Source organism: Blennius ocellaris (genome assembly GCF_963422515.1).
Source record: "Blennius ocellaris genome assembly, chromosome: 11".
In the NCBI taxonomy this organism is placed as follows: Eukaryota; Metazoa; Chordata; class Actinopteri; order Blenniiformes; family Blenniidae; genus Blennius; species Blennius ocellaris.
In genome coordinates this window covers 9668920-9684715 of record NC_137660.1, presented here as the reverse complement: position 1 = coordinate 9684715, position 15796 = coordinate 9668920, and the positions used below count along the sequence as shown (strand labels likewise).

Genomic DNA, 15796 nt, shown 5'->3' with positions numbered 1-15796 from the left:
CCTTGCATGGTTTGTTTTCCCAACTTTTTTTTTTCTGGAAATATCTTCCCCCCCCAAGGCAGTTAAATTTGAGGTAAACTTTGCAAATCCAGAGGCACAAACCTCGCATTCAGTTTGTTTTTACCTTCCTGACGAACCCAACTGTGAAAAAATGAAGGATAAATAGTTCCTTCATCGGCCTCCATCGCTTCGGAGGCCGATGAAGTGACCTTCACTACTGCGGCAAACAGGGTGGACCTGTGTGTGTGTGCGTGTGTGTGTGTGTGTGTGTGTGTGTGTCCGCTCATGTTTGGCTGGCAGGTGTAAATAAGGATGTGTTTCTAAAAGCAGCAGCCTATATGGTCACTAGGACTCCTCTGTTCACGGTGGGGATGTAGGAGGCCGTAACGGCGTGTTCGACTCCACTCGTCTAAATGAGCGTCGTGTCCAGACAGAGCGGCGCGTGTGTGTGTGTTTTACATACAGTGGCTGTTTTGTACGGGTCAGTAGCCCACTTCACCTCTCCAGCCTGACATTCCTGTTTGAACAGGAACAACATGGCGGCCGGCTCGCAAACACACCCAGGACCAGTGGTTTACGGGTCGCTGAAAATAAGAAATTCACTTAAAAGGATCAGAGAAAATACTTCCAAGGGTGAAAATCCAGAAATTAAGAGGCACCCGAGAAGTCTCTAAACATGTTCAGTCGATGAACTGAGCGTCATTCATCCAAGTGTCCCGCCATTTGAGATAAGGTTTGCTCTCTACCTAAGAATCCACTAAAAAGCTTCACAATAAAATCCACCTGAAATCCTGATGGGTTCATTCACTTTAAGCTTGTTAAAAGTAGACGTCTGTTCTCACAGAAGCTTCATCTTCCTCCTGTGTGCTTTTCTGTGGTAGGTTGTTGAGGAGTGAGTCGTAGGGGTGTTGGACAGAGGGAGAGGTTGAGTCCCGGGGGACACCGTCACGCATCACACCCGGAAAGAGACTCAATCTGAGGAGACGCAGTTTGATCAGCGGTTCAGCTCCTTCAGATTGGACGGATTAAAAATGTGCTACTACTCAACTGTGCGTTTTCAGAGGTTCACTAATCTTATTCGTCCTCACCTGAAATCATGATTTTAGGACACCACAGCTGTTCCGGGAGTGAACCTCTGTCCAGGAAAACCTTTTACCTACAAATTAATTTCCTTAACGGTCCAATAGTAGGCAGTTTTTCAATCATTTCAGATATCTTCAGATGTAAGAGGTCCAACAACATCGTATTCAAAGTGTATCGCACCAAACAGTCTAAAAGTCCCTTAGACTGAATCTTTTGGCGAGGGTGTCTAAAATATTGTTAAAATGCATTTTTTTCCCTTTGCATTGCATTTTTGTTTGTTCTCAGTTTCGTCATGATCATGTGTTAATTTCAGCTCTTATTTATTTTTATTTGTGCCTGAGGGTGAATCGTCACTCTTTCACTTTAATAAAGTTGCCGGCCTGAATGCAATTCTCTTCCTCACCACTGAAGTGTGGGGGGCGCTCGTCTGAAACGTCACTAAATCATACAGCTGCTCAATTTCTAACAGGGAAACCTGGTAAATGTCGGTTTTCCTAAAAAGAAAAAATCTGTGGGACTCTGAGGAGCAGCTGATCCAGGTCTGTGGTGATTCTGTCTGAAGGTCATGTCCATAAACTGTATTATTAATATTCAGCACTGTGTTGTAGGCTACATGATGGTGTTGAGGACTGGATCTCTGGTCATCTGGACCCTTTTGTTTGTAATTCTGATGGTCATGTGTGTTTGGTGTCAAGTATCGGTTTGTTGATGCAGGTTAATGTATTTCAGAGTTTATTTTGTGCATATTAATGTGGACTTGATTAGATATGAACCATTAAGGGAACATTATTGTGCTCATGTCTGTTTGCTGATGATTATTTTATCTCCTTGTTCCTCTCATATAGAGATGAAATTTAGAATCGAGACAAGAATTTCGGAAGTGTTTTTCCAAGAATTGTACCGTAAGATGTTTTCGTTTTGTTTTTTGTGTTTTTTTTAACAGAGGTGTTTTTATTAACTTGTTGGGGGGGGGAAGTACAAATATGTAGGCATAATGAAAAACAAAAAAAAGGTACATGTGTGTAATAATTTCCATAAACAAGATAGAATATGACCACAATGGAGAACGTCTGCTTCCTCCAACACAGACCACGACTCTGAATCCTCCTTGTACACATAAAAAAAGAGACACGTTTTAAAGATACGATTTAAAAACAAGGGATACAAATTATTCACATTATTAGAAGGAAATAACCTGTCGTTGTGTAATCTTTGACTGGAGCGTGGTTAAAAGCACACTCCAGCAGCCCTCCCGGTGCCCCTTGGCAAGGCACTAAAGTTATCTGCTTTCGTATGAAGCTCTCAGATTGAATATCAGTGTTTCACTGCAGTGTTCATTTGTGTTTGGTTGAATAAATATGATTCTGATTCTGAGTCTCGACGTCGTCCTCAGCTTAAAGCGTGAGGACAAAGACATGTCCACACGCTGCACGATCGCCCTCACATCTTCCTGAATGAGGTTTTCTCTTTTCTCTTGGTTCCAATTCCTGTTAAATTATCATAGAGACTGATTTTTTTCTTTTTTTTTCCCCCCCTCATCTTATTTCAGCTGATGGTGGACACCACCACCTGCGAGTAGACGCACGGTATTAGCCTGTAACATTGTCGTGAGTGAATCGATAAGAGATCCCGCGGAAAACTTCCCAGCGGCATCGTGATGCCCACTGAATGAAACACTGAACTGGAAACCCAATATTGACACGTGGAGGAAATGTTCCAGTGTCCAGATACTTCTGAGTGTGTGTGTGTGCAGAGTGTTTGTCAAGTGTGAGACGTATCACATGATGGATGTGCAAAGCTTAACAGCAGTTGACTGGTGGTGAGACGTTGGCATTTGAACCCCCCCTCCCTCCCTCCCCCCTCCCCACAGCATCACTTCAAAATAGCTCAGAAATGAACAAACTGCTCATTTGCATTCAGGCTACAGCTAATGCTAACCCTCCCGAGCGGAGCTTTTCAAACCAGTCTGACGAGTATTTGTCTGGGGCTCGGGGCAAACCATCTACCGGTAGCAGTAGACGCCAAATTTCAGGTGCAGCGGGGGGAACCCGAAATTACGAACGCCCGGTTCCGGCGGGCCGCAGTTGGCCCGGGACTTAGCGATGGGATAACGGACGCTCCCGTCGGCCAGCCAGCCCGCGTCGCAGCGGTCCAGTCCCATCAGCCTCCAGGCGGCGTGCAGCTGCCCCACTTTGGCGATCTGGCTCCCGTCGCGTTGGCACGCCCGGAGCGCTTCGGTGAAGTTGAGCTTGGCCGGGTGCTTCAGGAAGTACACGGAGCCTGAGCCGGGAGAGAGAAGTCAGTGAGCAGAATAGCGTGGACCGAAACCGAACACTCCGTCGTCCCGCACGGCGCTCGTAACCGACCTTTGATGGAGGCCGAGAAGCAGAAGGCGTCGTAGCGGTGGTGGTGGCGATGGCGCGGCCCGTAACTGCGCAGGCCGGGAGCGAGGTCCGCGCCGCCGCAGCCGTCCCGCGGGACCGTGATGGGATACTGCACGGTGGCGTCGGCCAGCCAGCCGGCGTTGCACCAGTCCAGTCCCTCTTCCCACGCCGTGAACAGCTGCTCGAAGGTGGCCAGGGTGGCGTCCTGGTCCTGGCACGCTTCCTGGGCGCCGAAGAAGTTATAGCGATAACGTCCCTCATTGGAAAAGTAGGGAAACACCACACCTGAACATCACAGAAATAATGGAGAGGCATTAGCTTCCAATATTGCAAGAAAATCGAGAACACGTTTGATGGCATAAATAGGAAGAATGATTCAATTATTATTTCTTATGTTCAGGACTGAATGGAGCTTTTTTTGCGTAAACATGCAGCTGTTATGTTATTGAGCAGCAAATGAAGTGGATCCACGAAGGCATACAGATTATTTATGGGTTTTTTTTAAAGATTTTATTGACATATTTAAGCAGTAAATAATGTTAATTGTACCTGAAATAACCCTGCCAGTTGCACTGACATGCAGAGCAGCTGCAGGTTGTACACAGACTATTACTGGAGAATAAGGACAAGCAGGTTTGACTCATCAGCTATTCTACTTCCTGTTACAGGAAGATGATCATTTGGCACAGATCAGGAGGAAATCTTCTGAATCTCTGGTTCAGTTTGCTCTAAATGGTCACAAAGTTTGAGCAACAGATCTTTCCTCCATCGGTCTGCAGCCACAAAGGTTATTGTGTCACTATTTAACTGGTTCGGCCCACACAAGATGAAATTGGACTGTATTTTAAGATTCTTGTATTTGTTATTTTAAATTCGTTGAATGAGTCTCCTCTCTGAGCGGCTTCACCTCCACCTCAGGTCAGCTGACCAGGTCTGAACGCTCTGAGGGGGCGGAGCCTTGACTGTCGCTGCTCCCGAATACTGGGAGGAGTTCCCACTGCACATCAGACAAGCTCCTTCACTATTTTTAAAAAAAATGATTCTTCTTAAAACCCATTTTTAGTCCTTGTTTGTTGACTCAGCTTGAGAGCCTGTTCCTGTTTCGTTATCACTTTATTATTTTTTTCACTTTATTGTTGGGTTTTTATGTCTATTTATGCACTCCAATTTGTTTTAGATGTGATTCTTTTTAAAGTGCTGTATGGATAGAGTTGAGTTGAGTTGAGTTGAGTTAACTTAAGTGATATGTGACCCCTGAGTTAAAATAAGCCCCACTGTAAAGTGCTTGTCTTTGGGATTAATCATGTATTTCTAATCCAGTGTTTTTCAACCTTTTTGAGCCAAGGCACACTTTTTTGTTTGGAAAAATCTCGAGGCACACCACCACCCATAAATGTTAAAATGTTAAATTCTGTAGCCTGTATTAACAATATAAAGTCATTCTCATCAAAGTTTTATCAACAGGAATCAAATAAATACAGAAAAAAAGTATTTCCCAATTTCTTTTTATTTTTATTTTTACTCACTCAGTGTGAAACCTGGGCCTGACGGATGAAGAGCTGAGATCCTGGTTAGATTCTTCCTTTTCAAAAACTTCTCCATCACTGTCACTGACACAGTACTTTGATACAAGATGGGAGCAGGTGGTGGTGATTAACCAGACTGACCTCTGTTAAGTTTCAATTTCACCGGCAAAGTTCTGTGCTGCCATCTAGTGGTGAAGAGTATTTATACATGATTACTCTACAACACACTGCTCTCACAGCTGACAGCGGCTGTGAGAGCAAATGTTTTTTTAGAAAAAAATGTGAAATTGGATAATTTCCCACGGCACACCTGACTATATATCTCGCGGAACACCAGTGTGCCGCGGCACAGTGGTTGAAAAACACTGTTCTAATCTATTCTAATCTATGCACACATATATTATGAAGTACGAACACCAGACTTCCCGGCCTCCGTCCCGAGCTGCAGCCGCACTCTGATTTGCTCGGTCTCCAGAGAATTTGTCATCACAAATGAAGACAAAGTCAGATTTCTGTGTCTCAAGACTCCTGAGACTCTTTCAAACCCCCCCACCGACCATCTCCTCTCATCCAGCTCGTGGATTCCCTCGCACAGCTCACCCCGCAGCTCCAGCTCCACCGTCACACTCTCGTCCTCCAGCCCGTCGATCACCTCGCAGCGATATCTCCCCGTGTCGTTGAGCTGCAGCTCATTGATCACCAGCGACATGTCCCCGGGCGCCGAGCGTCGCAGGCGCACGCGGCCCCGGAAGGTGCCGTAGCTGCGGTGGCGGTTCCCCATGGCGACCATGACCTCCGTTTCCCTGGCGAACCTTTGGTGGGAAACGGGGGCCGGGGCGGCGGCGGCGGTGCTGGCGGGCAGCCAGGACCATTTGACTCGGGTCCTGCGAGGCGAGGTCAGCTCGGGCTCGTAGTGGAAGTGGCAGGGAAGAGTGACGCTGCTGCCCCTGGTGGCCGACACCGAGGGCTCGGGGGATTCCACGTGGAGACGAACGCCATTGAAATAGACTGGGAAAGGTAACAAAGCATCAGAAATGTTACGTCCTGAAGAACAAGATTAAAGTCCTAGTGAAATGAAAATTCGACCTCCAAAACACTCTGGCTGTCGCTTCTAGGGACATTTTTTATGCTAACTGGCCCAAGGGTAAAATGTTAAAACACGGCAATCTGCGAGAAAATAGCCGATAAACAGCGGTATTTTCACTGCTGGGCGGAGCTTCTGACAATAATAGAGTGACGTCACTGGATGTGCACACGCCCAAGTTGTGTTTACATTATGGAGGATCAGAGTTTTGACGACGAAGAGGCTGAATTTAACGATATTTCATCATCATCATCATTTCAAACCCAGTGATTGATGAAGAAGACACAGAATGTGTCGTTCTGCCATCGGTGACCCCGTCTGGAACATGTTTGAGGAAGCAGAAGACGGCTCGTCCTCGATTCGTCCTCGTCTCCTCAGCCTCAGCAGCCGCCAGTTTTCACCTTTGAGGCTTTGAGGCGTCCTGACTTTTGGCAGAACGACCCGGCTTCGTGGCGCTTTTCCGACTGCGCGGAATCACCGAAGATGAGTCCAGGTATTACTTGATCGCTAGCCGCTAGCCGCTCCCACCACCTGTGCTCCTTTTCTCCTCTCTCGGGTCTCTTCCAGGCTCAATCTTTCGTCAAGGCTCATAAAAAGCCGACTATAACTTCAAAACACTGTTAAAACTTCGATATTTAAGAGGGAAACAAGCCAATATAAACACAACAGATCGAGATCTGCACATCTCTTGACGTCACGAAGAAGGATTCCCCCGACTTCCTCGGCTGGAGATTCAAAATTCAAATGACTTTGTTATGCGACAACAGTGGTGGGGCAGAGTCGGAGGAACCTTAGAAGTAGTAGCCCAACTATCGTTGTTTGCAAAGTAGTGTTTTACATTTCACTAGGCCTTTAAAACTTTGTTATCATCATTGAAAACTAATAAGATTTCCTAATATATTATCATATATTATTAATAATATTTCCATTTAGGTAAAACAACAAATGTGACAACACATCTGCAATGATCCAGAGTTAAACCAATATTTCCACGGTGGTGATTTAAGATAATATTTCCTATAGCCAATGAATATTCGCTGCACATCAATCAGACGCTGCTGTTGGTGAAGAAGAAATCCTGCGACGCTGCATTTGTGTTTGTATTGATGGAGAATCAGGAAAAGCCCTGGAGCGCAGGGCGGATCAATACACATTTGACGGGAAGACAACTTAAGTGAATTTAAAAAAAAGAATACTATAATAAAAGTAATTGAGACTGATTGTCACAGATTGAGAGATCAATGAAGTCAGACAGGATCAAATCTGTGGAATAATGTTATTGATCCCATGAGGGTTTTGAAAACACTTTTGTAATGATTCTGTCTTGGTATTTGTTTTGCTTTGCCATAATTACGAGTTATGTTGTCTGATGATTCAATCAATATGCGTCACTTAACGTACATTAAATCTGGCTGTTATAGATACAGAAACACACTTACTGTGTCATAAATTAAGCCAGTCTAATTCATTTACAACTGTAGTACCTTCCCTCCTCCAAACCAAATAAAACGAGCACACATTTGTAATATGAAACATTCCTGGAAGTCCTTTCATGGTGACTCTGAATCTTTAACCACAGCTGCAAACTCTATTCAAAGAGTTTTGAGTTGTTTACAGATGTGGAGGACGAGGGGGATGACACAATACCCCCCCCCCCCCCACACACACACACACACACACACACACACACACACTACAAATAGCAGAAACCAACATCAGTCACTCGTGGAGTTTGTTATGGTAACTGTGGCTGACAGCCGGAGATGTGAATTATAGTTGTCCTCCCACTTCCAGGTCACATCCAGCCAGCTGTGTTATGATGCACACACACACACACACACACGGTCACATCCAGCCAGCTGTGTTATGATGCACACACACACACGCACACGCACATACTCTCTCCGTTCCCGTTCCCGTTGTTGATGTCCTGGTAGTGAAAGCCGTTGTTGTAGTGCAGGATCCTGCAGAGAGCACCGGGCGGCAGCAGCAGCAGCAGGTGCAGATACAGGCAGGCGGCCAGCAGGGGGCGCAGCAGACTGAGCATGATCTTGTATCTGACGAGGAAAAAAAAAAAAAAACAATCGATTGAGATACTGGGAAATGTCAACCTCTTGATTGTTGTGAGGATTATTTCAAGACTTTTTTTTTTAACCCTTTAAAGCTGTTTACACCCAAATAAAAACTTTTCTATATAATTTATGTACAATATTCCTCCAGCACTAAGAGCCATCTTTTACTTTTTGGAATTTTTCACTGGATTTCTATTTCGCACAATGTGTTTTATGAATAAAAGCAGGATGCAGACAAAGAAAAGATGCCTTAGTCACATGTTGAAGTCATATGTTGAAGTGAAACTGAATAACACATATATACAGTGACTTGCATTATTATTATTTTTTATTATATTTAAATAAAAAACCCACAATAATGATGCATAAAAAAGCACATGTCCCACTTTGTAGCACAAATATTCAATAATGTATTCTGTGAGTAGCATTAACCTATTATTTATCATTTGAAAGAGCAAATCATTAAATTTGGTCTCAAGCTAAATAAATGACATGAAATATATAAACACAAGTGCCAGAATAAAACTCGATTAATGCTGATTATTTGTCAACAATAACGCAGTGGTTCAAGTTAAACCCAATCATCAAAAGTGATCAGAAACAACAAACAAACATATTAACACGAAGATTTGTAAAATATACTACAGGCAGTCATGCAGTCCACTATTATGTAATACTCAACTCAATGTTTTGTCTTTATGGGGAAAAGCATCATCTTCTGTGACGAATAAAAGGAATTAACATATATTTCTGCTCAAATAAACAACCGATACTTACTCATATGCTCTGAGTTTTACATTCCAGTAAATATTAATTTCTCATATAAAAGAAAACTTCCCTCACAGTTCAGCCGCTGGACAAATATTGGAGTTTATCCACTGTATGTATCCCAGTGAACTTTACTAACCTAGAACATCTAAGCATTGGACGAAAATACCTTTTCTTTTTTCTTTTTTTTTAAATCGATAAAATCCTCATTGATTGTATTCCAGACCCACAGAGAGCTGCAGTAGTATTTAATCCAGTAAATTCACTCAAGTAAATCCACAGAAGCTCTCACGTTCATTCTAAACCGACAATAAGACTGAGGAATGCGTCTTGAAGAAGAAGAAGAAGAAGAAGAAGAAGAAGAAGAAGAAGAAGAAGAAGAAGAAGAAGAAGAAGAAGAAGAAGAAGAAGAAGAAGAAGAAGAAGAAGAAGAAGAAGAAGAAGAAGAAGAAGAAGAAGAAGAAGAAGAAGAAGAAGAAGAAGAAGAAGAAGAAGAAGAAGAAGAAGAAGCAGCAGTCACTCACACAGAGTCCGTCCTTCGCCTGTCTTCAGCTCTTCTCCTCATCCTCCGCAGCCTCGGGCTCGGACAGTCCCTGCAAGGAGCGCGCGCCCGCGCGTGCACGTCACGAGCCGCGGCATCACCCTCTGAAGTAAACGCGTGTGACATCATCGCTCACGAGCCAGCAGCTCACACCCCTTGTGTATCAGTATCAACACGTCAATGTGAAGCGCCTGCATAGGAAACTTTAAATAATTTCAAACTAAAAGCCAAATAATTCTCTAGTTCAGAAACGTAAACAGCCAAGATTCACTTTGAGAGGGAAAGACTGATAACATAGTGCCTTGATAACCTTTAAATTGAAATTTTTAGAGTTTTTCCGTATCGTGGTGCAGTGTATATGATGGGAATTTCACAGAAAACAATTAATACCAAAACTAAGTACAATTTCAACATCAAACCAATATTAATGGTAAATTGCACTTTCAGTACACTTTGACAGTTAGAGAATAAAGACTGTGACCTTCCTACTGAGAGACAACAGACCAGCCACAGCTATATTTTCACTAAAACAAAGAAATACATCCAAATATTTGTACAATTTTAGACATGAAGCTAATCGCTATCGCTAGTTTGCCACCTTTCTTGGCAGCATCACGGATATCTCAGCTCGGGTCTCAGTGTTGGGTTGTGTCGGCTTCTCTTAAGAAATTAGTTGTTGGTTTGGGTTTTTTTTTGTTTTTTTTATCAATTTTTCTCTGAAATATTAACTATGTGTTTGGTGAATTGGAGCATGTTGTCGACTGGTTTTGGCTCACAGGTCTCATGTCTGACACCCCTCCTCTATTTCCTCTCCATATGCAGTACACTAAAACACTGAAAGGGAAAATGTGTTTTGGAAATACTGCCAACATTGGTTTTACTTCTATAAATCTCACAGCAGTGCGACAGTGAGACGGTGAGACTGGCACTGTTGTTCCCTGTGTGGGCTGTGAGCAGTGGAAAGTAATCTAATTACAATTACTGTACTCAAGTATGTTTTGAAGTGTCCGCATGGTGCCTCCATTCATACTTTTTTCATTTGCATCTTAAGTTATCTTTTATGTTTTTCATAGTTTTACCATGATGACTGACAGATTGTAATAATATGTGTGTTAAACTGATCCCCTCCTGCATTCAGGTGAAAGCTGCTGTTCAAATCACTTCTTTCATCAGGTCAATGCAGGTGACCCCTGACCTCATATGCCTCCCAGTCAGTACAATCAATGATCAATGATCTTGTCGTAAGTCTTTCAAAGGACAAAACGATCCGCCACGACTGCCCGGTTATAAACGGTCACATTATCACTACTGTGGGTTCACATTTACTTTAATCACACACAATACGAGTCAGTTTTACGAGGTTGAGGTCAGTTGAAAAGCAGAGGAAAATCCTCTTTACTGGTTAACTATGCAGGTGTATTTTAGTGTCTTTTCCATCCCAGAAAGGTCTGACCTCAGAGAACTTTTTTTTTTCTTTTTTTAAAAAAAATACTTGAATTGTACATTGAATTGTTTTATTCATGATTCATATCATTCACAAAATGAAGGCAAAAGTGCAGTAACCTGAACTGTAAGTCTCTGCAGTTTTCCCAAAGGCTGCCAGCGTCCGTCCTCCTGGCGTGCGGCGGCTGACTGAGCTCGCTGCTCGCCTCTTGTTTTGACACGGCCTCAAGTCACACGGCAGATATTGCCACATGAACTCATATTTCAGTCGTTAACTGCAATCATAGCAGACGCGGTGGAAAACAAGAGCCATTCCAGTTCTCCACTGGGGCCCCTTGAAAATGTGCCGCTGCCTGAATATCTGAGCAGGGGGGTGGGGGGGTGGGGGGGCAGATGGACGCTGCCCTCCTGACACTGGCCGTCCTCCACAACAGCCACAGCTCAGAGGCTTGAACACTAAAAAGTTTTTGCACTCTTGCACGCAAAGTTTTCCTCTGTGGTCAGCCCTCTGCAGCCACCGTGAGGTTTTTTGTTGTTTTTTTTATTTTTGTGTGTGTGATTTGACTGACACTCAACCAGCACAACAGAAATCTAAAACCGACCTCTAGTTCAGCCTCGGGGGTGTATTTCTGGATTTGGGAATGATAAAAGAACAGTCAGCTCACTTCCTTGGAAGACAATCAGGATGCTCAGAATTCCTTTAAAATCTCCTTTAGGTTTAAAAATAAATACCACAGCACTTGAGTATATACCGCATGTGATATCCATGATTTTGCCCCGCGAGCTCAGAACTACTTAGAATTTCTTTATCGTGCTCGAGTTTAGGAAGAAGAAGAATACTGGTGACAGAAGTTCAACTCACCGACTAGAATCTCATGGAAGGAATAACAGGGAGACACAGGGGTGGACATGCAGTGTTTGGTTGGAGGGAACTACAAAAATGTGGGTTTTTTTTAAGTGAATTTTGTAAATTATTTCACAATAAAAGGTTGAAATTGACTTGATCCTAGCACCTTTATGCTGCAATAGTTACTACCCTCATATTATTTACCATAGAAAATGTTTGTTTATTGGCACTGGCAGGTTACCCTCAATCTTTTCAAAGAGATTCACTAAAATATGGATGGAGTTAGTTAGTTTAAACCAGGCAGAGGTCAGGGGGATTATCCTGCTCCTCTCTGCACAAATGTTTATCTAGTGAGTCCCGAAGGAGCATAAATCTTTATCAAAGGAGAACAAACACTTTGACTTTCTGATTAACTAAAGGGCTTTTGAGGTTAAGGAACTCTGCGAACAGTCAAGTTACATTAATGTCACGGTCGTGGCTAAAAGGCAGTAATCACCTAATGGCATGAATCCCAGACGTGGATCATTGGCACTGTTACACCGGCTGCGGTTTATTTTTTTTCTCCCAGAGCTGAACTTGTCGTGCCAGTTTACCCTCAGTATCTTCCTGTTGTGTTCTTCCTCCTCCTTTCATCCTTTCTTTCTGTTTTGTTTTGTTTTGCTATCCACAACCCAAACTGCTACTTATCGTATTTCTGTCTACAAACCTACATGCTGTGGAAACTCAGCTGTTGTATTGAGTCACATCAGACTCACATAATCCGACAGTGACATGGAATTAAAAATATTGTTTACACGTTCGAACTGCAGTTTTATGACACAAAAAAGTTTCCTGGCTCCTAAACCCACGGACACTGAATACAGTGTTTTTGGGGGGTTTTTCTTTATGAGATCTTCTTGCTCCGTCTCTTTCTTTCCTCCACCTCTTTCCCTGCGCTGCCTTCATCACTGTTAAAACGACGTGCTTTGAGAGGAAATGTTTACGCCGGTGTCTAACAGGACTCACCCCTCAGGTCCGGCTGCATTTGGAGACAGCTCTGCCGTTCACACTCATCACTTTGGTTTGATCTGTTTGCACTCGAGGTGTCGTCATTTAGCAGGCGATACTGGTGTAACATAGTTTCGTACGTATAATAAAAACGATTGAAAGAAAATAGTGACAGATAAGAGACCATAAGAGAGCGAGTGTTTCTCAGTCGCTGACAGAATGACGAGTTCAGCATCAAAGGAGAAGCTCCACTATGCTAACAGGTGTGATTTGAGGTGGTTCAAAGTCTATGATTACTATCCTTCCTGGTCACTCAGAGGTCAGAGGTCAATCAGAAAGATCCACAGGATTCTTATTTGGATGGATGGATGAATGTTCCACATTGTCAAGGTTAAATGAGCCATCCAACATGCATAGTAAAATACAAAAACAAGAAATTCTAATCATCTTCAGTTCTGCTTTACATAATGTAAGGACTCAGGGGACTGGAGCCAATCCCAGCAGTGCAAACAGAGAAACAGCCACACACACTTACATTAATTTAATTTTGAGCCTCCATTTAACCTTTGACACAGTTTTTTTTTTTTTTTTTTACTGTGGGAAGAAACCCATGTAGTTTATAAAAAGAAGATGCAAGGCTCCCCAATTCAGACTAACTACAGTCTCACCGCTACTTTTAATACAGCCTTAATATCATGACAGTTCCATCTGTGGGACTGGATGAAGTCCAGGCCAAACATGCTGGTCAGACTAAAGTCTCACCACCTGCTTGTTAAAAGGTGACGCGACTTCCGGCTTCCCCATCACGAGTGCTGGGCTGCACCTCTGGAACCAGGAGTTCACTGCACAGCCAAACGGTTTTTTGAAGAAAAAAAAAAAAAAAAGCTGTTGACCTGGTTCTGTGATGTGTACTGGAAGGACAGCTGCTAGACATCTGGCTTTGTGAGAGGAAAGCCCCCGTCCGTTATGATCCTGAACAATTCAGCCAGTTCCTTCAGCCGCTGCTCAATGAAGGAACTGTTCCACTTCTGAACCATGGTCAATATTCACTTCAGTTCAGTTCAAGGCATGAAACCGGCAGAACCAGGCTGCCAGGTGGAGACATCTGTTCCATTTGGGGACAGGGGACAGAAAAAGAGACGAGGAGACGATGGTGGCAGAGAGCAATAAGCACTGAAGCGATTGTCATGGCATCATGAAGTTGGTTGCACTGCCAAGAGGAGAGACAGGATGTTTAGGGGCAAGTAATAGAGACACGTCACGGCATAGAGGGTGAGAAAGGAAAGAAGCTCAGTTTAAGTCCTCCAGCAGCCTAAACATTCAGCAGCTGGAATAGAAAATGGTCCAGGGTGTCCAGTTCTCACCCTCACCGAAAGCCTTATTAGATAGAAAAGTCTTAAAGCCTACCTTAAAAGTAGAGAGTGTGTCATCCTCCCTTTAAGATAAGCTTTATAGGTTTTTTTTTAAATAATTGCTGTTTTAGATTTAACAGGAAGCCAATGAAGAGAAGGTAATATTCGAGTGATGTGATCTCTCGTGCCGGTTCCTGACAGGACTCTCGCTGCAGCATGTTGAGTCAGTTGAAGACTTCAGTCATTGAGTCATCATGATAATAGGAAGTTACACTTGTGGACTTCTCTGCATTGCCAGCATCTTTGTAATCCACTCATCTTTGTAACATGATTTGCCTCCATGTTTTTTTTTTAAGGTACCCACTGTAGAAAAAAAAAAAAAAAAAAAAACGACAACAGCCTGAGATCGTCTCCTGAAATGACACTAAAATGGAAAAAGCAGTACATAAAATGGATGGATGGATGGAAGGCAAGTTGCCATTGGCAATAGATCATATCGTGTCTCAATTCATTCCAAATGTGGTGCTTCTAATGCAAATCAGATATGTTCAAAGTATTTGTGAGAATTGCAGCTACGTTGTCAAGTAACATCTGTTCTTAGTATCAACAATTGTAAATACTTGAGAAAAAAAATGGTATCAGCACATCCATATTACCGTTATCCACGTGTAACTCAATATTCTAGTCTTACAATAGGCCTTCGACTACAATCTGATTAAATCCCCCTGTCTTCAAATGTTTGACTTGTAAATTCACTATAAACCCCCAGATTTTAAGAAGTGGCTTGATTACTCATCAGTAAAGCAGCGTTGGCCTGAGAGCGTCCTCAGCCCCACCGCTCTCGGCTTTTTCCCCTCCCTGTGCATCTCCCAACGCCATTATCTCCCCCCCCCCCCCCCCCCCCCCCCCCAGTGTGTTTGAAAAGCGCTTGCTCTTCCCAAAGTCCCAGATGAAAGGTTTTAGCCCGGGGCCCCAAATACCAGCAGCCTCTGTGAAGTGCTGGGCGACTGAGGCTTCAGAGGGGTGTAATTTCTGCAGGGCAGTCGCATTCAAGGCCCAGAGAAGGTGGGCAGGTCCCGGACCTGGAGCCGCGCGGGAGAAAGAGGCGAAGGAGACGACTCTTTGTGCTCGCGTTTAGAGGAGGCGACGGTGTCGGCGCGAGCAGCCGCACGCTGTCATTAGCGGCGGCTCCTCAGTCGCGCAAAAGGTGTGCGAGTGCGGTTCCAGTGTGACTGCGGTGATTAGAGAGGGAGACGTCCATAAGCAAGACCTGAAGTGCAGGTTAAGGGTGACAGTTCCCAGCTTGATTAAAAGATAGGGAGTCAAAATAAACAGTAATACCAAGCAAAGAAAAAACTTAACAAAAAACCACAGTTCTGTCTTTATGAGTCTCAAGTGTAAGGTCTGCACCAGCTGAAACACACAAAAGCCAAAGTCGGAGGCGTAGTTCCGAGCCTGTAAGAGTCCCTCGTCTCCCGTCAAGTCAGCGCTCAGAGAAAAGGACACAGATTTTCCTCTGGTTTTGGACGACGTCCCCCCCGGAGACGCCGGCCGCGCACATACCCGACTTCAAATAGAGGCCGTTTTCCAGGAGAGGATCCTTCCTGTTCAGACCCGACAGCAGCGCCTCCAGTTTCCTTTCCCGCTCTGCCCCCCCACCCCCCGATGCCTCCGTCCATCCAGCTCACGGCAGGAAACCAACACAGGAG

General features: G+C 43.9%; 1 protein-coding gene across 1 annotated transcript; it reads right to left on the bottom strand.

The window, feature by feature from the left end:
* Nucleotides 1-3022: 3022 nt before the first annotated feature.
* hapln3 (hyaluronan and proteoglycan link protein 3) lies at nucleotides 3023-9553 on the bottom strand. The gene is made up of 5 exons (XM_080505171.1): nucleotides 9442-9553; nucleotides 7977-8134; nucleotides 5594-6001; nucleotides 3450-3752; nucleotides 3023-3363 (listed from the first exon to the last, which is right to left on the bottom strand). The coding sequence occupies exons 1-5, from the start codon at nucleotides 9480-9482 to the stop codon at nucleotides 3086-3088; spliced, it is 1188 nt and encodes a 395-aa protein (XP_080361297.1). The 5' UTR covers nucleotides 9483-9553; the 3' UTR covers nucleotides 3023-3085.
* Nucleotides 9554-15796: the final 6243 nt, after the last annotated feature.